At 38.3% G+C, this 21,781-nt stretch overlaps 1 protein-coding gene and 1 pseudogene across 1 annotated transcript; one reads left to right on the plus strand and one right to left on the minus strand.

Annotated features, from left to right (window-relative positions):
- Positions 1–341: 341 nt before the first annotated feature.
- On the minus strand, positions 342–1,230 carry LOC122054037 (annotated as a pseudogene).
- An 8,625-nt stretch (positions 1,231–9,855) lies between these two features.
- On the plus strand, positions 9,856–10,524 carry LOC122050658 (agamous-like MADS-box protein AGL61). The gene has a single exon (XM_042611550.1). The coding sequence runs from the start codon at positions 9,856–9,858 to the stop codon at positions 10,522–10,524; it is 669 nt and encodes a 222-aa protein (XP_042467484.1).
- The last annotated feature ends 11,257 nt before the right edge of the window (positions 10,525–21,781 follow it).

Genomic DNA, 21,781 nt, shown 5'->3' on the forward strand with positions numbered 1-21,781 from the left:
ACCATGAGACCGAATCCTCTGGTACATTTTTTATGGATCAGGAGATGGTCCATTTTACCATATAAAATCCGACAAAATAATCTTTTCGTTCTTGGTTAAAAAAAAAAACAAAAAATTGGCTACCAAAATAATGAACTTCTTTATATCCATGACTTTAGATATAACATACACTTAGAACTCTATGACTTTAGATATAACATACACTTAGAACTCTAAAATGTTGAAAACTCATACAAATAAATAACAAGAAGTAATTTACTTGAGACCAAGCTTTTTCATCCATGAAATCATGCAAACCCCCACAAAGGAAATAGATATTTCAGCGTGCAATTTGTTGGAAATTAGAAATTGTATACTCAAAAACTTGTTAAATACATACAATCATAATCCTATGTTATATATAAATAACATAGGATCTTTCTAATCACACTTATCTTTAAAAACTATCTACACTATCATGCCCCATAAGACTTAAACAGGGTTAAACCCATACATTTGATGAAGTTTCTTTTTACATCATAAAAGCATGCCAGCATCTTCAATTCGAAGAATAAAGTACTTCAATATTCACTTTTATAAAGACTTGGCTATCTAATTCGCATCGGAACATGCCTTTGTATCCCCACTCAAGAACAACTATGATTTCAAATTTTCTCCAACTTCTTAGCCATCACAACAGGATTCTCTTTGGCTAACACCACTCGGCCAGCAGCCTTGTAGTCGAAAGAGCATTCATGTGCCTCAGAGTACCTATGAGAGGAACAGAATGCACCGCCACACCGGCATTTGAAACCAATTAGACCTATCTTTTTCTGGCATTGGGCACATCGGTTAGCCGGTTGCTTCTTCAACAATCCCTTCAGTTGATCATCGACAACCTTGGGCTCACTTGGCCCATCCACTTTACTCAAACCTTCAGTGTGGTTGATCTGCACAGAAGATGGAACAATCTGCGGTTTCTCCACTTCTGTTATAGGGGAAGAAACCATCGACTCATGTTTCATGGCAATATCCTTGTAGCATTTGGAGCAGAGGTTATTGTTCATGGCAGTTCCAAAAAACCCACATTTGTTTGCACATAAAATGGGGACTTCAGGGTTTCGCAGTCAGTTTATTCAGTATCCTTTTTCCAACTCTCTTGCGCCATTCAGAATCGAAGAACTTACTTTTTCTCCTCTGATTTTTGGTGACGCAAAATCAAGAGGCAGATCCCAGATATCTCTGTAATACCTACAATTACAATAGTAGTCAAGAATCCACCATCATGACAGGGGGAAAAGCTATAGAAAATTTAAGTAATTATCACATTGTTTTTTTTAAAAAAAAAAAGGACGAAATTGAGCACAAATAAAAGCGAGTTTTATATTTTGATGGAATATAGAACGATATTAGTACAGAAGAATACCATACATATAAAACGATCTGTGGAAACCAATTCTGAAGTAACATAACAAGACCAATTAGATGGCAACCAAAATCCAAAATAGGAAAAATTCGATCATCAGCTTGTAGATATCTCAATTAACAAGGAAAGATCCCGCTAGAACCTTGATCCTTGAAAAGAAAAGGAAAACACAATTAACAAGGTACCTTAAATTTAAAAGTAATACAAAGACGAATTCTACAATCCAAAGAATTTTGGTTGAATTCCCTTCCCAAGAAGGAAACCAAATCCGTCCATGGAACCAAAAAGAGGAATCGTATCTCGAATCCAAAGAAGAATAAACGCTATCTCGATCCTGGAAAAAGCACGAAAAGATCGTATCTTTCAGAGACAAGAATTACCAGAAACTGAGCAGAAGCGAAATAGCAAGCCAAAGATGGTCGAAGGCGCGATCGCCTCCACTATATCGAAGGCCGACTGAGACGAGAGAGCGCGAGAGAGATGGAGGAGTTCAAGAGGGATAGGGTTTTTATAGCACAAATTTGGACATGTTTCTATTATTATTATTATTATTATTATTATTATTATTATTAGAGGTAGTAATTTAGGTATTCTGTTAAATAGGATGTGATCTAGTTCCGATTTCTTGGTAATTCTTTAATAAGGGGAAAAAATTGACGTTTAGAAATTAGTTATTGATTTGATCATCTTAATCAAAATAAATAATTTATTAAATATTAATAAAATAACTTGCTTATGTGATTTGATCGATGAGTTTACATAAATATTGTTGACAAAAAAAAAAAGTAATAAAAATAAGGGATTATTAGGCTTAGTTGGAAGGTAAAAGAAAAGAAGTTAAAAAAAAAGGAAGGGTGGGTAGAGTACGGAAAAGAAGAGAAATGATATGTGTTTTATTTGATAGTTAAGGAAAGAAAAGAAAAATAATCATTTTTTTCTTCCAACAAAATTTCTCCCATTTTCTTCCATTTTTTGAGTGGGAATATTTTAATTATAAAGGGAAAATTTTTCTATCGCTCACTTTCTTTTCGTTTATATAAAAAAAATTCCAAACAATATTTTTTTCACTTTTTCATCCAAATCTTTTCCTTTCTCTCCAATTTAAAAGGGTAAAAAAAATTAAAATTTTAGTATACCATATATACCGTATTAAAATATATCGAATCATACCGATATTATTGGTATACTAAAAATTTCAATACGATAGTATACCGTATCAAGTTTTTTATCAGTATCGATGTGAGATTTAGTATTGATATGTCACATACACTGTACAGATATTGAAATTTTAATATAAACGGTATAAAAATTATACCATACCAAAAATTTGATATATTAAAAATTCAATATACCGAACTTTCAATGTAGTATAGATATAATTTTTTTTATACCAAATTTTTTAGCATAATATATAATATACAAATTTAGGGTCCGATATATCTTACCAAACACCCACCTACCCTCTCTTGCCAAACACTTATATTTATGTGAACTAGTCAACTCATTATGAATTGTTTAGTGAATATTGAGATTCTCAATTTGGTTCATATCAAACATGTTATAGAGGATCAAAATTTGAATCTCATTAATAATAAATATTTTAGAAATCAACTTTTTTGGGTATGTATAAATTACATTTTAGATTTACACTCTCTACCTAATATTAAAAAAACATTAATTTCTCAAATAATCATGCACAATCTATTATCACAACCTCTTAATGTATTACTTTCGTAGTGATTCATGATGTTTTACAAATAATTTAGAAGAAGTTTAAGATCTCCGAATCTTTTAATTTGGTGAAGAATGGACTAGTGAAATTTCTAAGATAGTCTAAAATAGAATTATGAAACAGAATAGATATGCCTCCTGATTCATCTCATCAAGTATAAACCAATAAATCTCTTTTTAATAACTTCAATTGTTCATTATATAGTTTTGGGTGCATACCTTTTATCTTGTATTTTCCTTCAAGTTCCCTAAGTATGATAGTGTTTATTGCTCCATTAGTGAAAGCAGAAAGTCTAGATAAGTTTATTTTAAACAAAATAGTTTATGAGAAATTAGTTAACTTTGACAAAACCTTAATATCCTAAATTCTCTAATTAGTTGTGTGCTACTCTATTCACATCCTTCTCTAATCACAGAAATCCCTATGATACCATAATTATGTATTTATGTATTTTGTGCCAATGAAATTGTGTTATTTGATTTTAAGTTTTGATATTTGAGTAAATCGTTTAAGTTAAAATTATAATTGCATCTATGCGTATAAAGTTGTATAGCAGCTTTGTTGAAATACACATCAACACTGGATGATGGCTTGGTAGCTCATGATCCAATAGAGATCAAAGAAGAATGTTATGAGATATTCAAAAGATCATAAGATGAGAAGATAGTTCAAGATCCACTTGAGATTAAAGAAGAATGTTATGAGATATTTAAAAGATCATAAGATGAGAAGATAGTTCAAGATCCACTTGAGATTAAAGAAGAATGTTATGAGACATTCAAAAGATCATAAGACGAGAAGGATCAAGGTGCATATTAATTGAAGGAGCCGAACTATGTAGATGAAGAAGTAAATGATGATATATGAAACAAAATAAAGATTCAACGAGAGATGAGTAACCTAATGGGAGAAAGCTTCATGGCAAAGATGAGTTGTATGGTAAACTCTTAAGTGAGCTAAGAGTTGAAAGAGTTGTATTTAGGAAAAGGTAGTCTTCAACTTTGGCATAGATATTGGTGCTGGGTGCATAATATTTAATCCAGAGTTTTAATGTATGACTAAGGTTAAAATTAAGTTAGTTGTGATCTAATCAATTATGTCAAATATGCAGGTATAGATTACTTGACACATGTTAAAGTCCTGATTAAGTACTAGGTAGTGACTAAGTCTTACTGGAACTAGACATCTGAAGACCTGATTGGGAGTTACGCATGCGCTAAGTCTTGGTTGAGACCAAGTAAGAAATTCTTAGCTTGAGACTAGGTGAATAAAGTCCAAGTGGTAAATGCTTAGCCGATGAAATTCCTAGTTGAAGACTAGCTAGGTGAATCAAGTACAAGTGATTAAGGTTTGATAAACAAATTCCTAGATGTAGACTAGGTGAATCAAGTCCAAGTGGTAAGCCTTGGCAGACAAAGTCCTAGCTAGCTAGGTGCTAGGTGAATCAAGTCCAGGTGGAGACAACTGGGAGCTGAAGGCTTAGCAAACAAGTCCAAGTGAAAGCAGCATGGGAGTTATGGCTTGACAACTCAGTCTAGATGAGTCAGCTGAAGGTTGAGTATCTAGATCCGTAACTTTAAATTATGTATCATACTCTTACGTGTAACCACTATAGAGAAGCATGTTCAATAGTTCCAGACAACCGGATGGAGTCCAAGGGTGACTGACTAGTGATAACACTCCATAAAAGGATTTTGGGACGACCATATTGGGTCCAGGCAACCGGAGAATATGAGCGATGGGGGCAGTTTCTAAGCAATCGGGGATAACATTATCAACAATCCAAGCGAGTCAAATTAAGATGAGGTTTGAGCCTTGTCCAGGCGATCAAAGGGTGTCTAATCGATCAGAGAGCTTCTTTATCATTATCTCACCGATAAACTTTGTAGCCACATTAGCTCTGATATAGGCGACCAAGAAGTCTCAAGGCGATCGGAGGAGTTTCAAGGCCGAGTTTGGAAATCACTTAATTACTTATTCACACATTCTCTTATGCTCATACTCTTGTGCTCTCTTACCTTTAGTGTTGCAATGCACTGCGACTTGTGCTTCACTTCTGTTCGGCAACACCTAAAGTGCATTTTCATTTATGTTGTGTTGCCTCGTTTTATTATTGTGCTTATTTTTTATATTTTTTTCTGTAAAGTTTCTCCACGTAGAAGAAATTTAGAAATAAGAATCATATTATTATTATTATTACGTGTATCTATTTCTAGTGTGATTGGTCAACTACTTTCATGCTTAAATTGTTAACTAAATCTATTACATGTTTATATTGTCTTATTTTACTTGATTGAATCAATTTAAGTAATTTTTATTTCTACTATGCTACTTTACTTGATTGAAATAGAATCAATTTAAGTAATTTCTATTTCAGTTATTCAGTTGTTTTACTATCAACCCCTCCCCCTCTCTCATTTAAAGTCGAGTTCGATCCTACAATAAACTCGACTAATAAGATTTTTATCGTCGACCGAAGATAATCTTTAGTCAGTAAATCATTGAGTCAGCTCAACAATCAACTAAGTTGATAGACCAATAATTAAAATGTTTATACGTGTGGCTAAATTGACTAGATACCAGACTAATAGTCAGCTAAGCAATCAACTTAAGTTGATGAACCAATAATTAAAATGTTTATACTCGTGGCTAAGTTGACTAGATACAAAACTAATAGTCAGTTGACTGAGTGAATTTTACTCGATTGTTGACGTAGAAAAAAAATATAAAGATAATAGTTAATTTGACAAAGTTGAAAGATAACAATAGATTAGTGGCAAAAGATGAATACGCTCGTCCCCAGCGCTCCTGTCAATCCGTCCCAGGGCCAACACGGAGGAGGTAAATCATGGGTGGCTACTAGCCTTTGGAATAGTAACTAGCACATAAGGGAATCATTTACCTCGGTTTTGCATAGATTCGAACCCCAGACCTCATTGATGGCAACACCTCATGTGCTAGCTACTAGACCCATCCGAGGGGAGAGTATCTATGAAAGATAACTATAGATGATCTAAGAGCTATAGGAAATATTTGATCATATTATCACCTAGGTATCCATAATTTGATCCCCAGTTATAACATATTTTATAGGAATTTTTCTTTCAAATAGGGGACGCGACCAAAGGATACTGTACTTCTGAGCTGATCATCGTGTGCGCTTCTCGATTTATCCTAGTGGCAGATGAAAACTTTCGTGGGATCGGGCCGATCACCCTTAGGGATATTAATGAAGCTAACTGGGATTATCATTTATCGGCTATAGTACCGCGATAGGACATCCAAGTTATCATCCAGGCATCTGCGGTTCGAATCCCAGCTATAACGTATTTGTAGGAATTTTTTCTCCAAATATAAGGTACAATCAAAAGATACTGAGCTTCTGGACTGATTGTCACATGTGCTTCCTGATTTATTCTGATAGCTGATAAAAATCTTTCATAGGACTGAACTAATAATCTAAAAATAATTAATGTGACTAACAAAGATTATTATATAGGACATACTTGACCACCGGGAAGTACTAGCTAGGACAACTATTGATAGACTGAAAATGTTGTAATGGGAAAATAGTTGACTGACGACTGATCCAATCGGATGATTAATAATAGAACAATAGAACTAAAGACATTGGAAAGCTATAAAAGAAATGGTAAGGAGAGCGATTTAGGATTGACATAACTTATTGTATTTATATTCTCAACTCTATCTGGTGTAATCTTATTCTAAATCTTCTAACTCAAATTGCCTGCTAGTGGACTTTAAGAAATGAGTCGTTAAAAAATCATAGTGCAATAGAAGAAAAAAAATTTGCCGACCACATTAATTAGCATGTTAGCATTGGTTTTTTTTCCTCTCATTTTTGTTACACAAATCTATTGCAATTGACCTTACTAAGCTATTAAGAGTATAAACTAACTTCACAAGAAAAATACTACTCACTCCCCTCACTGCGACTCATCATCTCTCCCTTCCAGCCATCAACTTAAGTTCCTAACATTTTGTTTTGTTAAGATTTTTGACGTGATGCAATATGAAATGTGATTATTATTATTATTGTTGTTTTGTTCCTTATGAATTATCACTTATTTGTTTGCTTTTGATTGAAAATTTAGTTTAATGTCAACCGTCTATCTCTCAAGAGACTGAATTTATCCTCTGTTTACTGTGAACTATGAATTAAATATAAAAAGGAAATTAAAAAAAAAAAAAAGATGAATTGCATGAGAATTGAAACACTTTTATTCATTCACCTATTAAAAAATAATTGACGGACAGAGTTTAAATTCATCCACGAATTATTTTGACACAGTTTTTCATCCATCCAAAATCAGGCAAAATAATCTTTTCAAACTTGATAAAAAACATTGACTACAAGAATAATGAACTTTGATTGTGAATCCCAATCTCAAAGATCAAAATAATGGTCGTTGCGAGCTTGTAGCAGCGAGACGAAGTGAGTTAAGGCCACACCACAAACTCGCAGTCAGGTCCGGACCTAAGGTGAGGCACATGAGGCGCTCGCCTCAGGCCCATTTTTGAGAGGGGTCCAAAATTTCAATTCCATCCTAATTTTGTCGTGAGCAACCGACGCCGACTCGTCGAGATACTTATTGTTGGATCAGACGCTGTCCTTGAGGGCTCCGTCGTGCCCTCCGCTGGCTTCGCCCTTTCCGTCAATCCCGGGCCCGGCCTTCCCTTCCTCTCTTCAATCTTCTCCTCCGCCAACCTCCTTGTCCCCTTCCACTTCTTCCGCGCTGTCGCCTCTAGCGTGGGGCAATGGGGATCATTTTCTACTTCCGGCCCTCCCTCATCATCAGTACTAAGCTTCTACTCTTCAAGGGTGCTCGTCTCCTACACGGCCGACGATGGCAGTATCTTCGATTCATCTTCTATTTTGGTAAGTTTATATAACTCTGTTCGATCTGTCCAATTTTTGTTTCCGATCAACTTCGCTGGCTCGCTGCTCTTGCTTGCGGCATTAGTTCTCTTGCTTTTAAAGCGTTGTGTGTTTAATGTTTTGTGCGGTTACAAAATCAAGGGAAAAGTTGAGATCATGAAAGGGAGACAAAAGCAATTAAGCAAGGCCAATTATTCTTCTTCTCTTCTGCTATGCTCCTACTCTTGCTTCATTCCTATTAACTCCATCCAATTCGATTAGATTAGTTTGCGTCATTAAATTTGTTTGTTTGTTACATTTGAAATTCTTTACTTATAATTAAATACATTTATGATAGATCATTGTAAATACTATTTTACATTATTTTTTTAGGCTTAAATCTATTTTACCATTAAATTTTCATTAGTGCATTTTATTTTACATTTTGATATTTATATGTTTATTATTATCTTACCTAATTTTTCTTAATGATAGTGGTCTATTTTATCTTTGTAGCTCAGTAGTTCTTTGTGCACATTGCAATTAGTTCAATTTTATTTGTATTTCTTAATACTTATGTTTATAAATAAATCTCAAGTTGTTTTCCTTATATATTTGATTGTTTGACAATTTACTGTTTACCAGTCTAATACTATTTGATTATGACCAAACTGAATTTTTGTTGTCTCTTGTCAGACACTGGATTTGATAAGAGGAAAGAGCATGTTGATGATAATGACTTCATCCCTGGATTGGCAATATGCTAATGAGGATGTTACAAAGCTAGTGGAACTTGCTTCAAAATGTCTATAGTTTGAGGCAAGAGATGCATATAGTAATTTATAATGTTTACTTCATATTGTTACATAATTTGTAGCATATGACATTGATATTATTTATCCTTTTAGAAATTTGGATTATGGGTTTATTGATTTTGGTATTGAAATGAGGCAAGACTTTTGACTTCTATATTTTGATTTGAACTGTAAATGAATTTTTAAGTTAAAATAGTAATAAGATATTGTAAGGGAGGGACATATTTTTTTAAGCTCGATTTAGGTCATCAAAATCTTATGTACGACCCTACAAGATGACCTATGTGTAGAGTTTCGGCTTCTGAGATTTTCGACGACGAGACAAGGAGATTTCTTTTGACGACCTGAAAGAGATCTTTGCTCGATCAGAGAGAGAAATATCTGCTTTTCTCGTGGAGAGAGTTATCACGTACATCCAAACCAACGAAGGTTTTTTTTTAATAATTCTTTTTTAAAATGTGGCTATGAGAGAAAACGGGAACCGAGTGAGACAACAAAAAGGGGTAAAAGTGGAATAAAGATAGCCTTTTGGCCCATCGCAACATTGTGTGCGCCTTTTGGGAAATCTAAAATAGTAAATACGCATTTTGGGAAATTATCGTGGGTACAAAGTAGGGCAAGAGGAGATTAAATTTTGGAAACTATTTTTTTGCAGAAGAAGAACAATTAAGCAAGTTTAAATGGAAATTACCTAGTTAAAAGGATGACGAATTTGAATTTGTAAATTAAAAGATTATAAACATTAATCTATTATCGTAAAAAGCAATCCTAGATTAATTAGGAATAGAATCGTCCGTTGGAATTCAATTCAGATCTTTGATTAGATTTGTCTTTTGATTAGATATCTTAAACCTTTTATGTAATGAAATCCTCTAATCTAATCTCGATTAAATTAGATTAGAATATTCATTACTAATTTTGGAAGCCCTTAATTAGTAGTATCATGGCCAACATCTGTATATATATTCAAATCAGTTTACTTAATTTATCTATCCCCTCAAAATTTGCAGTAGTGTTGAAGAAGATGAGCGGCGCAAGGAAGAAGACGAGCAACGGGAAGCGGAAGATCGAGATCAAGAGGATTGAGAAGGAAGAAGCGCGGCAGGTGTGCTTCTGCAAACGCCGCGCCAGCCTCTTCAAGAAGGCCAACGAGCTCTCCCTCCTCTGCGGCGCCCAACTCGCCGTCGTCGTCTTCTCCCCTAGCGGCAAGCCCTTCTCCTACGGCCACCCCTCCGTCGACTCCATCCTCGACCGCTTCTCTTGCCGGCCTTCTCCTCCTCCTAGCTGCCTTCTGCCACCGCACCCCTTCGTCCACCCCGTGATTCACGCGCTCTGCCGCCAGGAGTCGGAGCTCAGGGAGCAACTCGAGGCGGAGAGGAGGAGGAAGGAGGAACTCGAAGAGGTGCTGCGGCGGCCTTGGGGCCCTGTGGCGGACCTGTTGAACGAGGACCTGGAGGAGCTGGGCCTTCCGGAGCTTGATAAGTTGCGGACAGCGCTGGTGCAAATACGAGCGGAGGCGGTGAGCAGAGCGGAGCAACTGGGCATGGAGACTTTACAGGCTACGAGTACGTCTGTAGTTCCCAGAATCAGCTCAAACGCCGGTGCATTGGTTGCCGCCGCCCCGGCGGCAGGGAGCGCGGGGGCTCCAACGGATTTTGCCTACATGCCGCCCTACGTCTATCGCTTGGTCTAGCGCCAGTAGTTTATGTGAATTTTTGCATGCCTTTCAATAGTTTGTTAGTCTTTTACCGAACAAATAAATAAGAAGACCAAGCAATATTAATTGTTTGAAAAATGTGAGAATTATCAATTTCAATGAGAATCGATGATTTGAACCGTCGGTTCAATATATATTGATGCAGCCCAAAGAGAATTATGGAGAAGAAGAGGGGTATTTTGATCTTTTCACAAGTAAAGGATTTTGGTATTTATGTGCTATTGTTCATCGTGTGGAAAAAAGGGGGCCGCTGGGTAAGGGTTTTGGCCGCCACCTCTCTCTCTCACCCCAGCCACTGTTCTCCTCCCCTTCTCTCCCTCTCAGGTGCCTCTCCTCATCGACGCCAACCGTTTCTCCTCTCCCCCTCCCTCTCTGGCTGTTCGCCGAGGCAACAGCCAGAGTCATACACCCGAATGAGCATTACGCCTCCCTCTCCTCCGATTTCCTCTCTCATGCCAGCGCTGCCACCGCCTCACGCCCACGCACAAGGATGGCTGGCAGCATCGACATTATTGTTGTAGACGAAGGGGCACACCTCCTCCTCTTCTCCGTCGCTAGGGCCTCTAACGCGACCCTTGTCACTAATGTCGCCACCGCAGATGCCTTGGGCGTCTCTCGTCGCCTCGTCGGAGGTTGGTTTTCTTCTGCCACAACCGAAGGCACGCCTCTGCCAGCACCTCCCACTGCCGACACCGCCTCCATTGCTCCACAAGGCATGCCTAGGTGTCGTTGTCATATTTTGGCCTACATGCCGTCTTTTGGATCCAAACTGCACTGGACTTCATATCGTCACCTCCAGATCCCGCTCCTCAGCTGACTCACACTCATCTACCCTTCAGGGCCGCTACGACTCGCTCAGCATAACGACCAACTCACCGATCCATCCAAGGGTGCCCCCGAGGCCAGGGTACATCACTGTACTTATCATATATTTATTTCGTTGTTCTACTATTATTTGACTGATTATATATTCGTGACACCCACCTCGAGCATCGGGGTATCAGGGACCGGGGTAACCGGATCGCTGGCTACAAGTACTGTTGACCAGAGACCCTATGATGACTTGGTCAATACAGAAGACAACTCACCATCCGAGTCATAGAGATACGAGATGCAGTCAGCATTCCAGCTACGCCATTTCCACAGTTCTGTCTTCTCATGTTCCTGACAGGATCAAATATATATATATATATATATAACCCTTCATAACTTTTATTTATTTTTTAATGGTTAAAATTATTTGATTATTTTTTATTAATAGTTATGAATAACATATTGTTATTTCAACCAACTCTATAAATAGATTATTCATTTTATTATTTTTATACTAAATTTTCTTGTTTAACATTAATTGCTTTCAACTTTAATTCTTATTTTTCCTATGTTTAATATTTCCACTCGATCATTGAGATATTTGTTTCCATATCTATACAGTCTCTCGTTATTATCCATGATACGTAGCAGATACTAAATACTATATTTGCATATTTTGATTGTTGTTTATTTTTGTTCTGTATTGAGCATGCTGACTTCATGTAACATATCTGATTCTTGTTTATATATATATATATATATATATATATATATATAATGACTGTTGTATTATGCGCATCATATCATTGCATACATGTCAACGACAAATTCTCCCTTGCGGTCGAGAGAGTCGTTGACCAAGGCCACATCCTCGGCCACACGACAAAGTGGTAGCTGGAGTTGATGTTGCTTGTCCTGTCCTGTCGCGCTTGGCCATTTGTGGGTAGTGGTAGCTGGAGTTGCAAGCAGCAGGGACCCCCTTCGCTGTGTAGCTAGTTAGCTACTCAGCACCTGTCCACTCGGTCACTTGAGAGAAGTGACGACCTTTGAGTGGTGTAGTTGTCATCGATCCGGCCTCTCGACCATACAGGGGTTGTGGTGCAGAGAGGTGAGCGGGTGACCATCCGTGCATACGTTGTTATTATACTTGCTTTGGCTGCTACTGTTTTACAGATGTTGTTATTGCTTACTTACTGTTGTTGTTCACTTATGCTGATATGCTTACTTATGTTGGGATATACTCTCATTGTCGGTATTTAGACATTGGTTTATTTTTTTTGAAATGTTTATATACCTTACACACTACCTCTGTTGTCACGCCCCAGAGGAGTCCCTGTCCGAAGAAATTTCGGCAGCATCTCCCCCCGTATGGCGGACAATTTGAAACTTTCTACAATCACCATATACCTCAGTCACATGCGGCTGGAATAATAACAACAATAGACAAACAATCACACATATATCCATGCAATTTATATCAATTTCAGCCTCTAGCTGACACAACCACGCAGTTTAATAAGAAATGCTAAGAAGACTCAAAATCCACCCTACTCAACTACACTCATAAAACGCAAATCTGATATCCTACTCCACTACACTCGTAAAGCTCAAATCCGACGATAAAACCAACTTACCTCTTCTGCCATATAGGCAGGCATGTAGTAAAAGCAAATCCAAATAAAAGTCATCCACAAGTAAAACAATCCATACAAGATCCAAAGTATCCAAAACATAACAAGTTCAAAACATAGTCTAGTAAAGAAGAAAAAAAAACCAAAAGATCAATAAGCTCTCGTGGTCTGCAGGGGACTAGCAACTGGAACTCTCTCTCCTGACAGCATCAACCTGAAAATAATAACGGAGGCGGGGGTGAGTCCAACGCTCAGCGGGTAACAACTGATATACATAGTAAGGAAGTAACATCTAGCACTAATCATGCGTACAATCTCCTGACATAATAAAGGTAAATGCAATCTGAAATGAACAGGAGTATAATGTACTAACCAGGACCTGGTACAAGGATAAACAGTCCAAGAGGTATAGAAATCCTGTATGCATGTCAAGCATGGGCATCCAACCAATATGCAGCAAATAAATGCAGCAAACACAATCACAAGAAATAAATGCATCAATGTGTATAATGTCAATGCAGTCATGGTCACCCCTAACGCCAGTCAGCCATCTCACACCCAATGGTGGGACCGAGTGGGTAGGGCTGTGACAACCGTGCACTCTGCATCACTACTCCTGATGAGTGACCGAGTGGACGGGATGCTGTCGGAGTACACACATACTCCTACCCCAAATCATAAATGGGGGAGCGCAATGCTCTCATCTCCCGGTACACGATGACGGGGAGGGGTCTCGACGTGCTACCACACTGCAATCACACTACCCATGAGCGGACCAACGGAGCACCGAACGAGCAAACTGACGTGCTACCACGTTGCGTCACGCTACCCATGAGCGTCAACAACGGAGCACCGAACAGTGATGAAACTGGCAATGTGCTCGATAATAATGGAGCAATCTATCACTCAACATGCAATCATGCGAATGGTGCATGACACTAAGCATGGTAATATACTGAACCAATCTATATACATATATGATGTGCACCATAGTCAATAAATCATATCAAGGGTACACAAATCAGATAAGGTATCACACCTAGGTCCTGAACATGGTGAAGCATGGTTATATCACTACCCCTAATCATGAATAATCAGGTAAGCAATAACATGAGATGCAAAACAAGCAATCAACCAAGCATGTAACAGGTAGTGGGTAGTGACTAACCGAAACAAAATAATAAACATAATTATTACTATTTGTTAAATTCACTACTATGCATATCAAAGACATAAAATCAAAAGTACCCGCCTCCAATCGAAAAGGTCCAATCCGATAATCGAGATACTCGTCTCGCGTCAAAGTCCTGTATCAACCATATAATGTACATTTTTATTTAGCTACAAATTTAAACGAATAGCTAAATAAAATCTTCTAAATTAATTTAGGGTAAAACCCTAATCATTCCACTACTCGATTACATTAAAACCTACACATGAATCCAAGTTAATAATTTTTGCTAACAGAACTAACAATCATCTACCACGAAGATCAAAACCCTTACCTTACCTCAAGTTCCACAGCTTTATTCAAGAACAAGAAGATGCTGGAATTAAAGAGTTGCTGTCCGATTAAGGTTGATTGCTGCTGGAACAAGGGAATGCTGAATGGGTTGCTGCCAAAACCATGAACTCCCCACAGTACACAATTCCTGCTGCAAATCTTTCCCTACTGTTCAGTTCAAGGTGAGATCAAGCTGGTGATCATGAATGCATCAACCTAATCATCTTACCTCTTCCTTTCCACTGGTCGGAGGTGATCAAGGATCCGGCTACTGTGCTAAGGCACGGCTCAAGAACAGGGAGTCGATGGCTCTGCTCTGCCGGAAGAGAGGAAAGGATGGGGAACAGAAGCTTGCCTGGCGTCGACGTTTAGCAGATGGGAAGAGGGCTCGGCAGTGGAGAACCGGGGCTGATCAAGAGAGGGCTTGATACTCCCTCTTCCGGCCAAAACTTGCTGACAAAAAGGGGGCAGCAAATCTGAGATCTCCACGGCGAGAGGCGACGGGTGCCGGTGGCTAGCTAGGGCACGGGAGAGAGGAAGAGATCGAGCTCCGGCGCTTGGGAGAAGAGAAGCCGGAGGTGTCAATTTCCAGTTGGAGACAACCGGTCGTGGATGCGCAGTGGTCGGCGGCGGCGCTAGGGCACAGAGGGCGGCGACGTGCGGCGGTGGAGAGGCTAGGGCAGAGAAAGGTCTCTGCTCGGTTGTGCTCGAGCGTCGCCGGCGCTTGGACAGGGAGGAAGAAGGGAGGCGCGTCGGTCGGCTGTGGCTCGTCGAACCAAAGGAGGGGGAAAGGAAATCGGGAGGCGGTGGCGGAGATGCTAGGGCACAAAGGAAGGGAAACGAAGAAGAGATAGAAAAAGGAGGAAACTGCCGTGGCCGGCGGTTAGGGCAAAGAGGAGAAGGCGTCGGGCGGCTCGGCACGCAGGGGAGGAAGCACAGTGACGAGAGGAAATAAATAAGAAAATAAAAATAAAAATAAAACTTTTCCTCTTTAAAGAGGGGTAGCCTAAACAGGCTTTTCCGGGCTCCGTTTTCATCCCCGTTAACTTGTCCGTACGAGCTCCGAAAAATTCCTGAAAAAAATCCAAAAATTTCGGAAAATTCTCTTATTAATATTCGTCTATTTTCGATATTTTACATTCTCCCCCACTAATAAAAAATTTGGTCCCCAAATTTCTTTATCTACCATCAGCAAATACTAACAACAGGTAAAGAGTATAACTGCTGAACGGTAAATTAAATCACATACCTTAAGTGAAAAGATGGGGATATCGAGCTCGGATAGTATCCTCGAGCTCCCAAGTAGCCTCCTCGTCCGAATGATGCTGCCATCCGACTTTAACCAGCCGAATAGTCTTGTTCCGCAACTGACGCTCCTTCCGGTCTAAAATCCGTACCGGAATCTCCTCATAAGTGACGTCAGGCTGAACCGGAACTGAGATATCTGCCAGCACATGTGTCAGATCGGGTACATATCTCCTCAGCATAGATACGTGGAATACATCGTGGATGTCTGCCAGGGACGGTGGTAGTGCTAACCGGTAAGCTACCGCTCCGATCCTCTCCAAGATCTCGAAAGGGCCAATGTACCGTGGAGCTAGCTTACCTCTGAGGCCAAATCTTTTCACCCCTTTCGTGGGTGAAACTCGCAGAAATACATGTGTTGGAGTGTATACTGAAAGCCTAAGCTTTGTAAACATTCATTATGAATAAAGAATCATATTTGGTTAAATTGTCTACATTTAGTTGTAGTTGTTCAATTAATTTATATTGTAGATAACATAGTATGTGGTGTCACATGCAGAAGATAATGTTATCAGTACCTTATAAATTATAAACAATAGCTCGTGACCAAAATGGAAAGGAACAAACCATTAGAAGGTCGTAGTGTAATTAGGTATCAGTTTATCTTGACTGTATAATTACACTAGTACACTCAGAGTGTATTGAGTAGGACCATTTGAGGTCGTTTCTTTTATACTGACTTTATAAAGAAACAAAGACCTCGGTTATTATAGAAGTGTGTGCTCTTAATCCTAATATAATAACAAGCACATATATTTGATATTTATTTCTTTAATTTATCAATGGGTGAGATTTAGTTCGATGAATCAATAAGCCTGATAAATTGGGAAATGGTAACACTTATAGTGTGTGTTGTTGATTATAGAAGGAAACTGTGTCCTAGAGATACTAGGTTGATAATGCCCTCAAGAGAAGCTCATAAAGATTGTCATGTTAAACCCTGCAGGTGGACTTAGTCCGACATGACGATAAGGTTGAGTGGTACTACTCTTGGACTAAGATATTAATTAAATGAGTTGTCAGTAATTCACTTAATTAGTGGACATTCGATATCTTAAACACAGGGAGACTAACACACTCATAATAAGAAGGAGCCCAAAAATATAATTTGGGATTGGTGCGGTAGTTCAATAATAGTTCTCTAGTGGAATAAATTATTATTGATAAAATTAAGTTGTGTGTTCGGGGCGAACACGGGATGCTTAATTTTATCGGGAGACCAAAACCAATTCCTCCTCTCAGTCCCTATCGTAGCCTCTTATTTATAGAGTACTATACCCACCTTCTATACCCACCAATAGGGGGCCGACCAAGCTAGCTTGGGAACCAAGCTAGGGCCGGCCTAGGTATAAATTGGGGTGGCCGGCCCTAGCTTGAACCCAAGCTAGTGGGGGCCGGCCAAATTAAATTAAAAAAGAATTTTAATTTTAATTTTTATTATGTGGAAGAAATAATTTATTAAATAGAATTAAATTAAAATATCTCTCTTGTAAAAGATCTATAAAAGATTAAAGAAAGAGATTAGATCTCTTTCCTTATTTGTAGATTGGTGAGATGTTTTATTTTCTCTTTAAAATTATTCACATGTTGATAAAATTAAAATTATGGAAATTTCTTTTTATCAACCATGAAGAGATTTTAAAAGGAAATTTTATTTTTTAAAAATTTCCAAAGACAAATAAGGAAGTTTTAATTGTTGATTAAAATTATCCTATTTGCTCTACATGAGGTGGTCGGCCATTAGAGATTAATTGGGGAAATATTATTTTATTTTTCTCAATTAAATCATGTCAAGGGAATTAAGGAAATGTTATTGTAATTAAATTTCCTAATTTGCCTAGGCCAAGGAATATAAAAGAAGGGGTGAGGGTGCCTTCACAAAACAACCTCTATTATTTTCTCTCCCTCTTTTCCTTGGTGTTGTGGCCGGCTATCATCTTCTCCCTCTCTTCCTCTTGTGGTGGCCGAATACTTCATCCCTCTTGGAGTTCTCGTGGTGGCCGGATACTACTTGGAGAAGAAGAAGAAGAAGGAGAGAAAGCTTGCATCTCTTGGAGCTTGGTTGTTGTTTTGTTCTTCATCCTTGGTAAAGCTTCTTTGTGGCCGAACCTAGCTAGGAGGAGAAGAAGGTGGTTGGTGGTTTCTCATCTCGGAAGATCGTTGCCCACACAACGTCCGAGGTTAGAAGAGGAATACGGTAGAAGATCAAGAGGTCTTTCTAAAAGGTATAACTAGTAATTGTTCTTTCCGCATCATACTAGTTATTTTTGGAAAAATACCAAATACAAGAGGCTTATGATTCTAGAATTTCGAATATGTTTTTCGATATTGTGTTCTTTTGTTTTTTCTTTTCCTTGTGATTTGATTGTTCTTTTCGGTTAACCTAAAGTTATTTTAGGAAATTAAATATTAGCTTTCTATAAAAGGTTTTGTCTAGTCGGTGGTGGTTGCTCCCATATCCAAGAAGGGCATGTGCCTCGCCACGTCAGTACTGGGAACCGATTATGGAAATTAATATTTAATGGAATTAATAACTTAAGGTGATTTGGGTCGAACGTGTTAAGTTCCGCAGGAGACCCAAATCAAAACCTAAAAGAACGAATAGATTAAGTTTTGGATCAAACGTGTTAAGTTCCGCAGGCGATCCAAAATTTAATTTAAAAGAACACATGGTAGCTAGGAAAAGGTTCAGACATTTGTACAAAATTTTTGTACAGTGGAACCTCTAGGTTTTCCGAGTAGCAACCAACAATTGGTATCAGAGCTAGGGTTTTGCCTCTGTGTGGTATTAAGTTAATTATGCACATGTCATACATAATTTAGGCAGGTTAATAGTAGGATGTGCTAACTTTGTGGATGCAGGATCCAACTATTATGACTTTTAGTTATTATGTGTGTGATTGGACCCTTGGACATGTCAAGGGCATTTATCTGTGTGTGCATGATTGTATTAAAATACAGCAGGAGCTGTATTTAGTTTTATTAGGATTTTATTTTTGATCTAGATACATGTACATTCCTTTTATGGAATATAGGATCAAAAATGTAAAATTCTATTTATGTCGCGGATCGAATCTTGCAAAGCGTGGAACCTTCTAAGGACCAGAGGCGCAGCGGAACTAGGAGCAAGATGGATGCATAGACCCGGTGGCGGTGGCCAAATATGGCAGCAGCTTGGGATGACAACACACGGAGGACAACTAGAGATAAAAGCCATAATAGTTGAAAATTAGATTTTCTATTTATTGCTTTTATATTGTGTTGTGTGTATGTGTTAGTTTACATGCTTAGTAGACTAGCATAGTTAAAATTCCTCATTTATAAATAACTAAGTGGGAGAGGGATTTTTAAGTAAATCCCATGGTCTCCATTACTGGTTTGTAAGTGATGCAAACAAGCTTGCGCGTTGGCTCTGAGTGCCTTCCTCCATAACGGATGAGCTTGTTTGTGGATCACTAGAACAAACTTCCATTTTTGGATGACTATAGGAAGTTAATTAAAAGCGTGTGATCTTCCCCAACGGAAGGGGCATAATCTTATTAATGGACTTAGTGTCAAGTAATGGTATACACTTAGACACATCTAATAGTATCCTCCCCATCGGAGTCACTGCTATTATTTGTGTGACCAAATAATACCAACTATTAATTTTATTTGTCAAAAAGTTAGGTTGACAAGATAATAAAATTAATGGGTTAAAACTCTCCTTTTACAAATGTTGAATTTGTATACGTCCACACTAACGTGACATACAAAATTCATGGTGTTATGAGGTGTTGGTTAATTTAAAATAGTTTTGTTTGAGGAATCAATATTATTCTAAATTTAGAGTTCTAACCAAAAGTTATTTGTGATTCTTAGGATGACTTTCAACCCACTGTCCATCATACTTCAACAGAATAGACTTACTGGACCTAATTACATAGATTGGAAAAGGAACCTGGACGAAAACTATAAATTTGTACTGACTGAGCAGTGCCCTGATTCACCTACCGGTGAATCTACCCAAGAGGAGATTGAATATCATAGGAAATGGGTAAAAGCAGATGAGATAGCGCGGTGTTACATTTTGGCTTCAATGTCAAATGTATTGCAACATCAGCATCAAGATTTACCAACAGCCTATGATATCATGAACAATCTCAAGGAACTCTTTGGTCATCAGGATAGGGCTTCTAGGCAAGAAGCCATGAGAAAGATAATGACAGCCACCATGCAAGAGGGTACTCCTGTAAGGGATCATATCCTAAAGATGATGGTTTATCTGAACGAGATACAGATCCTTGGAGGAGAAATTGATGGGGAAACTCAGATCGATATGATCCTCCAAACGCTACCTAGAAGTTTTGAGCAGTTCCGCCTGAACTATAATATGAATAAAAGGATTTATTCATTGGGGAACAGAACTTCAAGCGGAGAAGGATTATTTCGTCACAATTCTCAAATTCACTATCTTGAAAATGGTTCTACTTCTAAACCGAGAGGAAAGAAGAAGAAGAAACAAGTGAATAAGTCTCAGAGTACAGGATTTAAAGCTGGAGTGAAGAAGCCGAAGGGCAAGTGCTTCATCTGCAAGCAGGCAGGACATTGGAAGGCGGAATGTCCTCATAGGAACCAAAACAAAGGTATATCTCATGCTCTAGTTGTTGAAACATGTTTAGCGGTGTTATCTACCAGCACCTGGTGTATGGGAGCCAATGATCATGTCTGCAATTCCTTGCAGGGGTTCGACGGCGACTATCTGAAGGAGAAATTACCGTCTACATGGGCAATGCTACTAAGGTGGCAGCTGTTGCAGTAGGAGACGTCTACTTATCTTTTAGTAGAAATAGGAATTTGGTTTTAAGAAATTGTCTTTATGTACCCAGTTTTAGAAAGAATTTAATTTCAGTTTCTAAACTGTTTTTGGATGGTTATTCAGTTTCTTTCAGTAACGATGTAGTTATTAAGAGAAATAAAGTGATTATCTATTCTGGTACATTAGTTGGCAATTTGTATACTTTAAATCTAATTTCTTCCACAAAGCAAAACATGGAAATTTATAACTCATCTTCTAACTCAAATAAAAGAAAAGAACATTCGGAAATGAACCAAGCATATCTTTGGCATCTAAGGCTTGGTCATATTAACTTAAGTAGGATTTAGAGGCTTATAGCTGATGGACTTTTGGGTTCATTAGAGTTGGAAAATTTTCCAACTTGTGAATCTTGCTTGGAAGGTAAAATGACCAAGAGGCCGTTCAAGGCCAAGGGGTATAGAGCCAAAGAAGTGTTAGAGTTGGTTCACTCTAATTTGTGTGGTCCTATGTCTGTCCAGGCAAGAGGAGGTTTTGAATATTTTGTCTCTTTCATAGACGATTATTCAAGATATGGATACATTTACCTAATGCGCCGCAAGTTCGAGTGCTTTGATAAGTTCAAAGAATACAAGGCTGATGTGGAAAAATGACTAGGTAAAAGTATCAAGACACTACGGTCAGATCGTGGTGGCGAATACCTCTTAGGAGAGTTTAGGAATTACTTATCAGAGGCCGGGATTCAATCTCAATTGTCTGCACCTGGAACACCCCAATAGAATGGTGTAGCAGAACGAAGGAATATGACTCTTATGGAGATGGTTAGATCGATGATGAGTTATTCAGAATTACCAAATTCGTTTTGGGGATATGCTCTGGAAACAGCAGTGTATGTTCTGAACTTAGTACCTTCTAAATCAGTTTCTACTACTCCCATAGAATTGTGGAATGGGCGAAAACTCAGTCTAAGACATATTCGGATTTGGGGTAGTCCAGCACATGTGCTGAAACCAGATGCTGATAAGTTAGAATCACGTACAGAAGTTCGCGTGTTTGTAGGATATCCCAAAGGAACGAAAGGTGGTTTATTTTATAGTCCTAAAGACCAGAAGGTCATTGTTAGCACCAATGCCCAGTTTTTAGAAGAAGACTATATAATGGATCACAAGCCCAGTAGCAAAGTTG

This window comes from Zingiber officinale, chromosome 3A (assembly GCF_018446385.1).
Source record: "Zingiber officinale cultivar Zhangliang chromosome 3A, Zo_v1.1, whole genome shotgun sequence".
Lineage (NCBI taxonomy): Eukaryota > Viridiplantae > Streptophyta > Magnoliopsida > Zingiberales > Zingiberaceae > Zingiber > Zingiber officinale.